Consider the following 16,569-nt stretch of genomic DNA (forward strand, 5'->3'; position numbering starts at 1 on the left):
TAACGGTATAATTTTTTGTAATAGCAATATTTGAAAATTGATCTCTTGCTTTATTTATATATTTTATCTAAGTAACCACCGTATAAACATAGACATTATTGTTTACTAAACATTTTAAAGAGAAGGTGTGGAAAAAATAAAGTATCTTTGTTTTCAACTTCTTTTGACAGACGCAATAAAAAAAGAGAGAGTATAATAATAATAATAAGATAATGTGGATGTGGCTGCTATGGCATGTTCGTTCCTTTTACATTCTCGAATGCCGTATTGTCTTCCTTGTCTTTTTCTGGTTGTCTTAATTAAAAATCTCATCAACTATAATATAATATTACTTTTATTTTTTGATAAATTAAAAATAGCAAAACAAAATGAAAAATATAAGAGTGTAAATAAGTTGCATTTGATCTTCAACTCAATTACATTCTTGTATGTTAGCTTTCTAGGTTGAGTTAATTTTTTCTATATTTTATCTAAATTAGAATTAAATTGTATAATGAGTTTATGAATTCCAGACTCAACAAACTCGACCTAACTCAATAAGAATATTATTTATTTGATATAAAATATAATTTTATGTTTTATCATATAAGTGTAATTTATGTATGTGTTATAAGCATTGTTATTATCTTATAATAATATTTTAAAATATAAAAAGGTATTATTTTAAAATAATTTTTAAATTTGATATGTTTTTTGTTGAGAATAAAGAAGATAGGGATTGAGATTAATCTCCCTTGTGTATAAACCACACATAGGGTAATCTATTTATAATAGAGAGAGGTACAAGTAAAAAGAGTAACTGAAAATAAAAAGATTAAATAGAAGATATTGTTTGATATTGTGGTTATCAATATCTAACAATATCTTAATAATATCAAACTATATCTAACACTCCCCCTCAAGCTGGAGCATACAAATCGTATGTGCCAAGCTTGTTACAAATATAATCAATTCTAGGCCCCCGTAAAGACTTCGTAAAAATATCTGCTAACTGATCACTTGAGTTAACAAACTCAGTCTTGATGTCTCCAGACATAACCTTTTCCCGAACGAAATGACAATCAATCTCAATGTGTTTAGTCCTCTCATGAAAGACAGGATTAGAGCTAATATGAAGGGCAGCCTGATTGTCACATACAAGTGTCATTTGAGTAATATCTCCAAATTGTAACTCTTGAAGCAATTGCTTGAGCCAAACAAGTTCACAGGCAGCTGAGGCCATAGCTCTATATTCTGCTTCTGCACTAGATCTTGCTACAACACTCTGTTTCTTACTTTTCCACGAGATCAAGTTACCACCAATGGAGACACAATACCCAGATGTAGATCTTCTATCAGAAGGAGATCCTGCCCAATCAGCATCTGAATAGCAAACAACTCTTGTATGGTTATTAGAACCATATAACAATCCTTTTCCAGGAGATTTTTTAATATACTTCAAGATGCGAATGACTGCATTCCAATGATCTTCACATGGAGAATTAAGAAATTGGCTTACCACACTGACTGCAAAGGAAATGTCAGGACGAGTAACGGTAAGATAATTCAATTTCCCAACCAATCGTCTATACTGCTCAGGATCAGATATAGGCTCCCCCTGATTTGGTAGAAGTTTAGTATTGAGATCCATGGGTGTATCAACAGACTTTGAACTCATCAGTCCAGTTTCCTCCAGAATATCCATGGCATACTTTCTTTGAGATATAACAATACCATCATTGGACTGTGCCACCTCAATACCCAAGAAATATCTGAGTTTGCCAAGATCTTTGGTCTGAAAATGGTGACAGATATGTTGTTTCAACTGAGAGATGCCATGGTTGTTACTCCCTGTAAGAACGATGTCATCAACATATACTATCAAGTAAACACATCCAGCACTCGAGTGTTGATAAAAAACAGAATGATCTGTTTCACACCGAGTCATACCAAATTGTTGAACAACATTGCTAAACTTTCCAAACCAGGCCCTAGGAGATTGTTTTAGGCCATATAGTGATTTGCGAAGACGACATACCATCCCAGAAGACTCCCCCTGAGCAACAAACCCAGGAGGTTGCTCCATATAAATTTCCTCTTGCAAATCACCATTGAGGAAAGCATTCTTAACATGCAGTTGATAAAGAGGCCATTGTTTAAGAGCGGCCATGGCGATAAATAAACGAACAGAAGCCATCTTTGCCACGGGGGAAAAAGTATCTCCATAATCCAACCCAAAAATTTGAGTATAACCTTTGGCTACAAGACGAGCTTTGAGGCGATCAATAGTACCATTAGGTCCAACTTTGATAGCAAACACCCACCTGCAACCAACAACAGATTTCCCAGACGGCAACGGGACCAGTTCCCAAGTTCCACTATTATGAAGAGCACTTAATTCATCTGCCATGGCCTGACGCCAACCAGGATGGGCTAAAGCGTCACGGACAATTTTTGGAATGGTCACAGAAGAAAGAGAGGAAAGACATGTATAAAAAGGTAATGACAAGCGATGATAACTCAAAGCAATATAATGGGGAGAGGGATTACGGGTAGAACACATACCTTTTCGGAGGGCAATGGGAAGGTCAGACTCAGGTGTCAGGGCCGGAGGAGACAGAGTAGTTGGCACTGGAGTGGAGTCACATGGTGGTGGTTGTGATCGATTACGGCGACTATAAACCTGAAGAGGTGGTGGAGGAGCAGGTGACTATGGAGCAGGAACCGAGGGTGAAGAAGACACAGTAAGAGGGTCACAAACAATAGGAACGTTAAAGGTATTAGAAGAGTTGTCAGGATTGGATGGAGTCAGAGGTGAAGATTGACTCTTAAAATAAAGGGAGAACTCATTAAAGGTGACATCTGCAGACACAAAATAACGGTTAAGAAAAGGAGAAAAACATTTGTATCCTCTTTGTGATCTTGTAAACCCTAAGAAAACACACTTATGTGATCTAGGAGAAAGCTTGTCAAGACCAGGACTAAAATTATGAACAAAACATGTAGACCCGAAAACTCTTAAAGGTAAGGGATGAAGAGGTTCATGAGGGAATAAAATGGAGTGAGGTATGTTATTCTTTAAAACCGAAGAAGGCATACGATTAATGAGATAACAGGCAGTAAGAATGGCATCACCCCAGAAATGTTCAGGAACCTCGCCATGAATTAAAAGAGTGCGAGTGGTTTCCATAAGATGTCTATTTTTACGTTCAGCTACACCATTTTGTTGAGGGGTATAAGCACAAGAAGTTTGATGCAGAATACCGTGAGAAGCCAGAAATTGTTTGAAAGAATGAGAAAGATATTCACGGCCATTATCACTACGCAAAACTCTAATAGAAACACCAAACTGAGTTTTAATTTCATTAAAAAAAGATTGAAAGATATGGAATAATTCCGAACGATGTTTCATTAGAAATAACCAAGTGCATCTGGAGTAATCATCAATGAAAGTAACAAAGTATAGAAAACCTAAAGTAGACTTAACGCGGCTAGGACCCCAAATGTCAGAGTGAACCAAGGCAAAAGGGGACGAAGCATCACGTGTGACACTACGAGGAAAAGAAGTACGAGTATGCTTGCCTAATTGACACGACTCACAATCCAAACGAGACAACTTGGACAAGGCAGGGACAAGCTGTTGTAAGAGAGGGAGACTCCATAACTGCACCAATGTGTGTAGAGGGACGAAGATGATAAAGACCATGAGACTCATATCCTGTGCCAATCACCTGTTTCGAACTCCGATCCTGTAAACAGACAGAATTGTTGGTAAAAGAAACAACACAATCAAGAGAACGAGTTAGGCGACTGATGGACAACAGGTTAAAAGGAGACCCAGGGACATAAAGAACATTATCAATGGTTAAAGAAGGAAAAAGTTTCACAGTGCCAACACCATGAGATGAGACTCTAGAACCATCAGCGAGTGTAACAGAAGGTAAAGGATTAGTAGAGGATAAAGAAGAGAACAAAGATTTGTTACCAGTAATATGATCAGTGGCTCCTGAATCAAAAACCCAAGGACCAATCAAAAACCCAAGGACCAGGAGAAGAAGATTGAGTCAGACCAACAAAAGATGTACCTGTGTGAGCAACAGATGCAGTGGAACTAGAAAACTGTTGATCCTTATACCATTTGAGAAATTTGTTGTACATAACAAGTATATCGGATGAAACAGAAGAGAGTTCAGAACAGAAAGAAGCAGCGGAAGACGCCATAGAGGAACTGGAAGACACGCGGCTTCGAATGCGGCTTCGAATGGCGCGTGAGGGATGATCAAAACTGTATGGTCGCCGGTCGGAACTAACACTCCGGCGACGACAACGGTGGTGGCGACTTCGGCGGCAGCTCCGGCGACGGCTCCGGCAGCGGCTCCGGCGACTGCTCCGGCGACTACTCCGGTGGCGGCGCCGGCAGTGGCGCCGGCGGCTCCGGTGGCAGCAGCGGCGGTGGCGGCAGAGGTGGAGGCAGCGATAGTGGAAAAAAAAACCTTAAGCTCTAGATACCATGTTGAGAATAAAGAAGATAGGGATTGAGATTAATCTCCCTTGTGTATAAACCACACATAGGGTAATCTATTTATAATAGAGAGAGGTACAAGTAAAAAGAGTAACTGAAAATAAAAAGATTAAATAAAAGATATTGTTTGATATTGTGGTTATCAATATCTAACAATATCTTAATAATATCAAACTATATCTAACATTTTTAAATGATTCAACTTAACCCTTTTGTAAATTGGATTCAATTCAATTTGAATGAAGAAAAATTTAAACCCAATCAAATCTAATTAAATCTGGTTAACTTCATTAAAAAGGTTACATGAAACTCGACCCAACCCAAATTAGTTATACCAGTAAAAAACAACATGAAAACTAAAAATAACTAGGTGAAAGTTGATAGATAATTTACTAAATTAAATCTACTTATATATTTTTAGACAATGTAATATAATTGAATTTGATTTTGGTCCCTACGATTAATTTCTTCATTTTTATGGGTGCTCTATAATTCAAAATTATCACTTTTTTTTTATGTATAATATTATATGAACTAGGTTGTGTGATAAAGCTATCCAAATCCTCTTTTCTGGAGTAATTGCATTGTTTTGATGATTTACTTTAAATAATTATGAGAGATTTATTTTATTGGAAGTCTTACGTTGAGTAGAAATAAGATAATTTTATAATATATAAATGGATGTAAATCTCAACTTACAAAATTGGTTTTGTGAGATTGAGTTAAACTTAAAGTTCATATTCTAATACACTTTTGTAATACTACTCCAACTTATGAGGATTTACTTCACTAATTTAAAACATTACACACTCTGATTTTTAATTGAGAATTTTCTTGTAGTGATATATATTTTCTCTCGACAAATTAAATTAAATGAGAGAAAAAAACTACAAAAATCTTAAAGTAATACCTTTAAACCTAGTAAAGATTATTTTTTTTTGGGTTACCAGGTAATCTCTTTATTTGTGATTCTATGAAATAGACATATTATGACCTGAATAATAGCTCTTAAATAATAGAAGATTATTTGTGACATGTACGAGAAACATATAATATTTGACATGATAACTTTGACGTAATAATAGAGACACCATGCAATGGCATATGTCTGCATGCTATAGAAGATGATAGCAGTAGAATCAAAGGACGAATCCATTCATGAGAACCTGATATTTACTTAAGACATTTAACTTAAGTTATGCTGGAATTTGTTTTTTGGGATTTAAATTTACCAACACAATTTCAGTCATATTTAATAGTAAGTTAAAATAAAATTTTAATCTTTACAAAAAAAATGCATCGTTTTGATTCTCTTAAATTGTGAATACAGAGATAAATAAATAAAAAACATTAAAAGGACACAGACAAAAATAAAAATATAAGCTCAACTTTAATACAATGCGAATTTTCTCTTAAAAAGAATGTCAAACGAACTCTTTATCATATAACTCTTTTCTTGTCATTGTTTTACTATGTGGAAATAAAAAATATAATAAAAAATAGAATATATTAAAAAGAAGGTTGAAAAATTATTAAGAAAGAAAACTTGATTTAATGCTGAACTTGATTCACACGTAATGTGTTCGTAACCACGGTAGCCTTTGTATACAACGGATCTTAGAATCACGAAGAATTCCACCAATAGTTATAAATATTATAGTACAAAAAATAATACTTACACATTTCTTTTTCTTTCTATATACATTTAAATATGTGTATGTTTCAATTTCATTACAGAAAATAAAGTTAGCTGTTTAAAATTTTTATTATTGTTTTTAACTTTTACTCTTATTAATTTAATATATGATTTTAAAAATTAGAAATGTTAATTAATACGATTAAATATTACAAGAAAACATTAAATAGTAACCTGATGATGCTAGTTAGTTTATATATTGACTAAAATATCATTTTTTAAACTAAAAGTAATGGTATCTAAAATAAACTTTTTATTTTAAACAGAAATTTATAATTAATTTATGAATTAAAATTTAAATCGGTCTCTATTACTAATTATTATAAAATTTAATGACATCTAAAATAATTAAAATTTAAACACTACTACAAAAACTCATATTTCCTGCCAATTTTGTTTTGAATTTTTTTTTGTATGAAACACTTGTAAATTTTGTTATGAAAAAAAAATTGTAGGAAATTGCTGCCAATTTTTTTACAAAATATTTTGTATAAAACACTTTTCGCAACAAATTTTGTAGAAAATACTTGCGAATTTTATAATTTTGTAGAAAATAATTATCCACGAAGGAATTACCTGCCAATTAAAATTCTTAGAAAAAATAGCAGGAAAAAGTCTTTTCTTACAAATTTTTTTAACAAATTTGTAAAAAAAATCTCATGTAATATGAGAATTTTTAGTAGTGAAATCGGTCTTTACTACTACTAATTGTTATTTATGTATCTATTATTATTATTGATTCTAAATTAATTTATTATTTTAAATTAGAAACTAATTTAAATATTAATTTCTTTTGATAGTTAAAATATTTATAATTAAGATTAGATATTAATTTAGATTTTAACTCATAAATTAATTATAATTTTTTATTTATAATTAAAACTATTCTAGATATGAATAATTTTTATTTTATAAAATAGTATATAATAAGGGAAGTAATTATTTTGTGTCTTTGTTATTTAATAATTGTTTTAATAAAATTAATGTAAAGTATTTTAAATTAAAGTAGTCAAACTATTTTTAAATGTTGAATTCTGTTAAGTAATGCACTTATTACTTTTATGTAAGTTATATATATTATTAAAATTATATCTAGAGAAACTTAAAACATATTTAAATTATTTTTCAACGTGTTTTTATTAGTTAAAAATTATAAAAATGTAGGTAAAATTGGTAAATAAAAATAATAATTAATTTTAACTAAAAATAAAAAACGTTAAAAAATGTGTTACTTTCATTTCACTTTTCTTTCGGTCATGTGATGCAGCACTGAAAATGAACTTTTATCCCTTGTTTTTTTTGTTTATAGGAAGTAGAGTGTGTTGTAATCTTAATTAATTTGCAATGTGCCAACATTCGATTTCAACTTTCAAGACTCTCTCTCTCTCTCTCTGTCTCTTTGAGCTCAGAAAAGTTACTGTATACTGGAAAATGGGTTCCTCATTGGCCTAATTTGGGCCCCATTTCAGTTTAAAGCTTCAATTTTTATTTCTAATACAAGATTTTTTGCCCTCTTATTTTGTACAAGAATGAAAAGCGCTTCTTCTTAGCAACCTCACTCTTGCAGCTAAGTCACACATGGCTCCAAACTCTTTCTAGTTTCAGGTTGCATTGTCAAGTCCATATCTTGCGACCTTGTGAGTTTTTGTGTCTGGGAATGGCTAAGCTTTGTGATGAGAATGGTAGTTGGTGGCTTCTTGAATTTCTGAGCTTTTGACTCTTCCTTCAGGTACCAAACTCTTTTCCTTTTTCTACCCCACTTGGATCTTTTGGGATTTTCTCCTCACCTCTTCAAATTTGTCTCCACCCTTTACCTAATATTCTTAGAAATTTTGTGTCTTGCGTTCTTTATCATTTCACCTCTGAACGGCACTTTGAGCTTCGAAAACAGAAAGCCTCAATCTTTATCTTATCTCAGCTTCCGTCTTCCCATTTGTTTATGATAATTGCTGAGGTGGAGTTCAATGTCTTTCACGTGTAACTGAGAGTTGGGGTTTAGGATTGATTGTTGTATCTCTTAATTTGCCCCTCTGAGCATATCTAGATATGCTTGGACAAGGGAATTGCCTCCTTAGATCACCATTCTTGCTATGTATAGTCATTGGATTCTTGATGCATTATTCTGTGGTGGGAACTGAGATTCCCTTGGGTTCTAAACTTTCTGTGTTTGACAATGATTATTGGGTTTCCTCCAATGGTGATTTTGCGATTGGATTCTTCAACATTTCAGATCAACCTAACCAGTTTAGTGTTGGTATTAGATTCAATTCCAAGTCTATACCATATAGTCGACAAACTGTGGTTTGGGTTGCTGGGGGTGATGTCACAGTGGGTAACAAGTCCTACTTTGAACTCACTCAAGAAGGGGAACTGGTCCTGTTTGATTCCTTGTATGGAACTTCTGTTTGGACCACCAAAACGGGTAACCGATCCGTTGCATCAGCTTCACTCCTTGACAATGGAAATCTTGTTGTAATGGACAAAGAGCAACACATCATTTGGCAAAGTTTTGAGACTCCATCTGATACTCTTCTCCCAGGACAAAGTTTATTCGCTGATAAAAGGCTTCGTGCAGCATCTGCAATCAAGAATAGCAAGTCCAGTTACTATAGTCTTCACATGAATGCATCTGGGCGTTTGGAGCTGCATTGGGAAAGTGATGTTATCTACTGGACAAGTGAAAACCCTTCTTCTGCTTCGAATCTCAGTGCTTTCCTTACAACCAGTGGAGCTCTAGAACTTCGAGACCGAAGCTTGAAACCTGTTTGGTCTGCATTTGGAGAGGATCACAGTGATTCTGTGAATTACAGATATCTTCGGCTGGATGTGGATGGAAATCTTCGCTTATATTCGTGGGTTGAAAGTTTGGGATTGTGGAGATCGGTGTGGCAAGCTGTTGAGAATCAGTGCAAGGTCTTTGCAACTTGTGGTGAACTTGGTGTCTGTATGTTCAATGCCTCAGGTGCTGCTGAATGCAAATGCCCGGTTAAGGTAAATGGGGGTAGCAAATGTTTGGTTCCATTTGAACGAGATTGTTCATCTGGAACCAATATGATAGAATACAAGAACACATATTTATATGCATTCTACCCTCCTCATAATTCTGTTATCACAAGTAATTTGGAGCATTGTCGACAGCTGTGTCTGAATGATTCACAGTGTACAGCTGCAACTTTTTCCAATGACAGAACTCCGCTATGCTCAATAAAGAAAACTGGGTATGTCACTGGTTATTCAGATCCATCTGTGAGCTCAATATCATTTATCAAGAGATGTTCAGCTCCATTTGCTGTAAATCCAAGTCTCACAAAATCTCCTCCTTCGGAACCACCTCCTCCTCTCTGTGTTCCTTGCCTAATGGGGGCTGCCACAGGCACATTTTTCATCATTGTTATTCTCCAGTTGGGAGTTTTCTTCTTCATCTACAGAAGAAAAAACTCTACAAGGCAAAAGGCCACTTTACATTTAACAACCACAAACTCAAAGGGTTTAATTGTGTTGTCCTTCTCAGAAATCAAGAGCCTCACAGGGGATTTCAAGAATCAAATTGGCACAAAGGTGTACAAGGGTTTGCTACCAAACAACCACCCGATTGCACTGAAAGACCTGAACGCAACCTTGGAAGAAAGAAAGTTCCGAAGTGCTGTAATGAAGATGGGTAGCATCCACCACAAGAACCTTGTGAAGCTGGAGGGTTATTGTTGTGAGTTTGATTACAGGTTTTTGGTGTATGAATATTGCAAAAAGGGTTCACTGGACAGGTACATAGACGATCCTGCACTATGCAAGATGCTAACATGGAGAAAGAGAGTTGAGATATGCTCAAGTGTGGCAAAAGCCATATGTTATTTGCACTCGGGGTGCAGGGAGTTCATCAGCCATGGAAATTTGAAATGTGAAAACGTTATGTTGGATGAAAACTTGGTGGCCAAGGTGAGTGAATTTGGATTTGCTATTGCAGATGGGAAGGCAACATATTGTGGCTTTTCAGCTGAGAAGGATGTAGAGGATTTTGGCAAGGTAGTTTTAACATTGTTAACCGGGTGTCGTGATCATGAACATGTTGAACTTTGTGGGTGGGCTTATAAAGAATGGATGGAAGAGAGGGTGGTGAATGTGGTTGATAGAAGAATGGAAGGAGGTTACAATTCAGAGGAACTGGAGCGTGTGTTGAGAATTGCATTTTGGTGCCTTCAAATGGATGAACGTAGAAGACCTTCCATGGGGGAGGTAGTAAGAGTTCTTGATGGAACATTGAGTGTTGATCCTCCACCACCTCCTTTTGCCTTTCAGAGGCCTTTGCAGGTAGATGATTCAGAAGAAAATGTTTCAGAGTTTGAAGTGTAGATGCTAGCTCCAATTTTAGGAACTTTTGGTTTTTTGTTTTTATTTATTTTACTTGTTAGCTTTGCTTTTATATTTGATGTGTATAGTAGAACTGGACTAACTTCTAGATGAGACAAGAAACCATGTTCATTGTTTTTTGTCCCTTAACCATTTAATGGTAGTTGAACTGTGAAGACAATGTTGTTCAATTCAGATAGATATGCAGCATCTGGCTTATGTTGTTTCCCTGCTTGGAGACACACTACTTGAGAATGAACAATTTTGGTATGTGTGAATATTGCTGTTTGCTGTAACTTAAGAGGACAAAGTAGGCTAATTAGAAGTTCAGTTTTACATGGTCTGGTTTTTTTCAATAGTTATACACTTGCACTGACATGTTCTATGCATTTGGAATTGTAAAATGAGAGTAGGTGTATAATGAAAGTATATAAATGTAGAAGGTTTAGAATTATTGAATAAATATTCGAAAAAATAAACTTACATAATGTTTTGTTTTATGATTAAGTATGTTTTTAGTTTGAGTTGAAATTAAAATTCGTTCAGATGCTAAACTTTGATACAATCCGTTTTCTAAACTTTAAAAATAAATATATTTTTTAAGTTGAGTTAAAAAAATTATATTTATTCATTTTTAAAATTTAAAAATTAAAATATACAAAAATTTGAAATAATATATAGATTAAAAATATATTTAATCATTTTATTTATAAATATTTATAAATAATTTATGAATCTAAAATCAAAGACATTTTACATTTATATGTGAGTTATTTAATATTGCTATTCTATTATCAATATTATGTTGGGCCAGAAAAGCATTGGTCGAGATGATACACTTCATTAAAATTGATCAATTAGGTTATGCGAGAAAGATTAATTATTCACAATATTAATGAATATTTCACAAATTTAATAAACAAACTGGCTAGAATACACTTAAATACTATATTAAAAAAATGTAAAATTAAATTATTTTTATAAAACTGGTTTATAAAAATCAGATACTATATTAAGAAATTTAAGTTTAACTTATTTTTAAAAGATTAGTTTATAAAGTAAGAATTTTAATGAACGTTGAACTTTTTATGGCATTATGGACAAAAATGGGGTAGGACCAGCCCTTTCTCACGGCGTTTAAAAGTCCGAAAAAACAAGATAAGGCTTTCACTGAAAAAGCCGTGTCGGTGAAAGACTTCAAAGTTGAACTCAAAATATTGAGCTTTCTTTGCTTTATTAAAATTATTATTAATATTATTTTTTACTTGTTTTAAATTGTGAATGGCTGAGGAAAAAAGTTAATTTTAGTTTGAGTTGGATTAATTAATGTGGAAGCTTTCAAACAAAAAAGATATTTTAGTTTTTTACGCAATTAAAATTATTTTTCAAAATCCTTTATTGTTTAGAGAACCCTATAAGGAAAAATGATTTAAAAGCAATGAATGGTGTTCACATTGGTACTTAGCCCAATAAAACTTATCAACAAAAGAGATACTCTGCTATTGTCGGCTTTAAAAGACATAAGAGCCCTATGCTTTATGATTTTATATTTTTGAAATGTAATTATGAAAAATGTAATGATTGTGAAACTATTCTTAGGTAGGTCTAAAACTAAATTTCGTTAGCTTTGTTAAATCTTTTAGGAATATTTTTTAAGTTTTAAATTAATTAAAATAAAATGAAAGTGTACTGATTCCGATCCAAGTTCGTTCAAGTTAGTTCAGTAGTCATCCTTAAGGATGACTAGAGCTGTCAAAATAGGTTGGAACCCGCGAGCCAATCCGGCTCACCACGGGTTCAGGTCGGGTTGGGTTAAATTTTTTTTACAAATTTTAATACGGGTTGATTTTTGACCCGACTCATTTAGAATCCGGCCATCCTGGTTGAACCCGTGGTGAGCTTTTGGCTCACCAACCCGCAGATAAAAGGGTCACACAAGTGTTTTTATTTATTTTTATTAAATTGGGCTTTACATTTGGGTCATGTTAGGTTATTTTTTTATCCAACACATAAATAATTTGTATTTTTTTTTATTTTGGTTTGTATTTGGATTTATTAAAGTGTATTTAGATTTTAATTACAATTACAATTTAGTTTTGACTGAAAAAAACATAAAAAAATAATTTTTTTTAATTAAGTGAACCCGTGATCCAATCCGTTTAACCAGCCAACCCGTGGTGAGTCGGGCCAGGTTCGAATTTTTTTGGCTCGCTAAAGAGTGAGCCAAGTTGGGTTGACTCACTAAATCATCAACTCGTGGTGGGTCGAGCCGGGTCAGACCGGATTACCCGTTTTGACAGCTCTGAGAATGACTATCGCGTTCCGAGGTATTGTCTGCTTTGGAGCAATACGGAGCTCTGTCACGATTTTGTCCTTGAAATGCGCCTAAAAAGGTGGAGGTGGAGGAAGGTATACGTATTTAAACTTTGTTTGACATCGACTCCTAAACGATATGAAATTTATTGGGTGTATCGGAACAGAAAAATATAGAGTTTACAAGATAACTTACCTCATTTTCATTTGAATATAACTTATCTACTCTCTTCACATCAGAATAAAAGATTTATAAATAAGAAAATCACTAATTAATTTTAATTAGTCTTAATTAAGGATTATATTTAGGTTTGCAAAAAGTGACAGTTATAGTAAAGATTGATGATTTTTAAAGTACTAACTTAAACTAAGTTTGATGGTCAACATATTGGTATGATGATTACTTACCATCATTGTGACATTGTTACTGATCTCCGAAAGACAAAAGCTAAATTTAACTTTGCATATATGTCTTAACCTAATTTCACTTTAAAAGCGAAATGTCCTTATCAATTTGCATATATTTATGCATTATGATCACAATTATACAAAATGATCTCATGGTAAAAGTTAATTTACACTTCAAAGAAATCCTTAGTGGAATCCTAGGTGCATTGATATTATCACTAATGATTAACGTTAAGTTTGTCTACTTAGCGTTCAATTGGACGAGAGAATTTATTTTACATGTTAAAATTAAACAAACTAATTGTATACAATTATTTCCATTGTCAATATAATTATTGGTGGAATGATATTAAAAATGTTAATAAAAAATTAATTTCAAAATATGTTACAACAATAAGTCTCACGATAAAGTTCACTATAATCACAGATATAATCATTACCATCTTCATAATATTAAAATTTTTTATTAACAATCAATTTTAATTTTAGTGATAAAAAAAATTGTTAGAATCTCACATTAAAATTTACTATAATCAATCATAAATCTAATCATTACCATCTTTATAATATTAAAATATTTTATTAATAACTAATTTTTGTGATTAAAAGTTGTTATTTACCAATTTAAATATTAATTTACAAAATAAACAAGTTATCGATTATTAAAATTGTCATTATTATGAATAAAAAATTATAATTCGTCTCTAGTTTAATTTCAAAAATTTAGGTACCAAAGAAAATTGGTCTCTAGCTACCAAGATTTTTGCTATAAAATGATATTACTTTCTAGATTAATCTCTAATTAATTAGTGACTAATTTAGCGATCAATTATAATCTTTATTTATAATAATTACTATTTTAACAACTAATAATTTTTTATTTTGTAAATTGATATCTAAATTAGACACTATAGTAACTAACAAATTTTGATCATTAGAATTGATTGTCAATGAACCATTTTCCATATATAGTTAATTTTAAATAATATTAATTATGTATAAAATAAATATAATTTTAAATGCAGGTTGGCCCGTCCCACACTTGGTCCACAAAATGCGGGTCATACTGACCTGCCCCGTGTTGAAAATACAGGCTCAAAAAGTCTGGCCTGCAGGATTGTGGCTTGACACTTTTTTTTTTAAAAAATTTCTTATGATAAAGCTTTTAAATGTTCAACAAATTGGAAAACTTTAACAAGTTCATAAAATTAAGTAAAACACTTTAAAGAGTTGAATGATAAATTGATAATTCAACATTTTCATCATATTCATAGTCGTGAATTCTTCAAGTTTTACACATTCAAACATATATAATACTTGTTTTTTCCACTCATACAAAAATTTAGAATATTTATACAGAAGTCCAAACAAAAAGTAACCAATATACATAAGTACAAGTTTTTTTTTTATATGGGTCTCAGACTGTGCATTATGTGGGTCAGATTTTTTCAGGACAATGTATTCAATATCTTGGTTTGTCCCGCTTTTGTTCAACAGGCCTACGAGTTAGCCCACCGGACCAAACTCATATTGCCACCCATATTTTAAGGATATGTCGATTTTAAGTTAAAAATATATGAATTAATTTTCAATTTTTATCAATCTGTTATCCATATGCATAATTTACTTGAAACTCCACTTATGTTAAAACTTATTGTGAATTGTTTTTTCTTGCCAAGTAAGTTGATTTTAATTCATCTTAATTTCTTAATTGAAATCCAGACACACATTTAACTACTTACAAAACATTTGTTTAAGTATATTTGTAAACATTGTTAATCATACTTGCAAAGAAGAAGCTAGTAGAATATCCAATCACTTTTTTTTCTCTTTATTTTCATGTTTAGCTTTTCTCTATATGAGTGCAAAATTATGCTTCTAAATGGAATACAACTCACTGTTTAGATACAAGGGATCCCTTTAATATTATTTTAATAGTGATGATTAGATATGTTCTTCACAATATTTATTTATTGAAATATATTTGGCAGCGGAATTTTGGAAAGCTAGTGATTCGTTTAACACTTTAGAGGAATCCTAGGGATGATTATAACTAATTATATATTTGATCGATTTTGAGAAATCATTTTTTCAATAAAAATTGTACAATTTTATTTTCCATACTCGTGTGAGAGAAGAAAAGTGAAAAATATATGATATAAAATGAGTGTTATAAAACTATTGTGTAAACAATATAATAATAGTTTCTAGGTTAAATATGTTTTTGGTTTAAAACGTCAAATAAACTTAATAAAAGTTTGTTTAAAGGATTAAATTCACACATTTTTAAACATGAAAGACTAAATTAGTTCAAAATTTTCAATAGGGACCAATTTCAATTTTTACTAAAAAATTAAAGGATCAAAAACATATTTAAATATATTTTTTATTAGGGTTACTCGTTTAATATTTTATTTTGTATTTATAATATATTCAGTTTTTGTTTTAGGATGTTAGTCTCTTTTGAATTTTAATTGCGATTAACGATTATTTAGGATGTCAATAAGGTGGGTAGGGTACAGGTAGTAGTTTTTTTCATATCCTATTCACTAGATAAATTTGTACATATGTCTATTATGTGAGTACCTGCATATTTTCTAATATCTACAGTACTAGCTGGTATTTACAAAAAAAAATAAATAAAAATATTTAACAACATATTTTAACCATAAATTCAAATAATATATTATAATATTTATAAATTTCAAACAAAGTCGAAATAACTCATTTAAATACTGTTGAATGACAATTTACAAAGAAATCAAGATTTTTTAAAATCAATTCATAAAAAATAACTCATTCAAGATTAATGTGTTAATATTTTAACCATATTTTTTTAATTTAAATTAGAGTACTATGATATCCATTAACATGCGAGATAAAAAAGTTATTCGTACCTGTTATACGTAAATATTTACTTATAACATCTATATTTTACCTATTGTAAATTTTATCCACATATATTAACGGATATGAATTTTGAATTTGGTTGACATTCCGATACGTATCCAAGAATTAAAGGGTTAAAACTAAAATTTAAAAGATAAGACGTCTTAAAAAACAAAACAAATGTAGCACTTTTACACCAGAAATACAATATAAATTGTATAAAATGTGATTATATTTCCTTTTTAATAAATTTTGATGTGATATGGATGAATTTTGGAGAATGAATTTTAGAGTATTAGTTAAGATAACATGATGTTAAATAATGTCCACACTTTATTTTTAAAATAAATATTTATTTTTATGTTTTAATAAGAGAATTTTTAATTTTTTCTCACTTTTAAATAAATATTCATACTTC

At 31.6% G+C, this 16,569-nt stretch overlaps 1 protein-coding gene across 1 annotated transcript; it reads left to right on the forward strand.

Moving 5' to 3' along the window:
• Nucleotides 1-7,557: 7,557 nt before the first annotated feature.
• Nucleotides 7,558-10,788, forward strand: LOC114192568 (G-type lectin S-receptor-like serine/threonine-protein kinase SD3-1). The gene has a single exon (XM_028082328.1). The coding sequence runs from the start codon at nt 8,244-8,246 to the stop codon at nt 10,542-10,544; it is 2,301 nt and encodes a 766-aa protein (XP_027938129.1). The 5' UTR covers nt 7,558-8,243; the 3' UTR covers nt 10,545-10,788.
• Nucleotides 10,789-16,569: the final 5,781 nt, after the last annotated feature.

The sequence above is a fragment of the Vigna unguiculata genome, chromosome 7 (assembly GCF_004118075.2).
Source record: "Vigna unguiculata cultivar IT97K-499-35 chromosome 7, ASM411807v1, whole genome shotgun sequence".
NCBI lineage: Eukaryota > Viridiplantae > Streptophyta > Magnoliopsida > Fabales > Fabaceae > Vigna > Vigna unguiculata.

Coding starts and splice junctions, on each gene's coding strand:
- LOC114192568 (XM_028082328.1), top strand. CDS start 8,244: ATGCTTGGACAAGGGAATTGCCTCCTTAGATCACCATTCTTGCTATGT.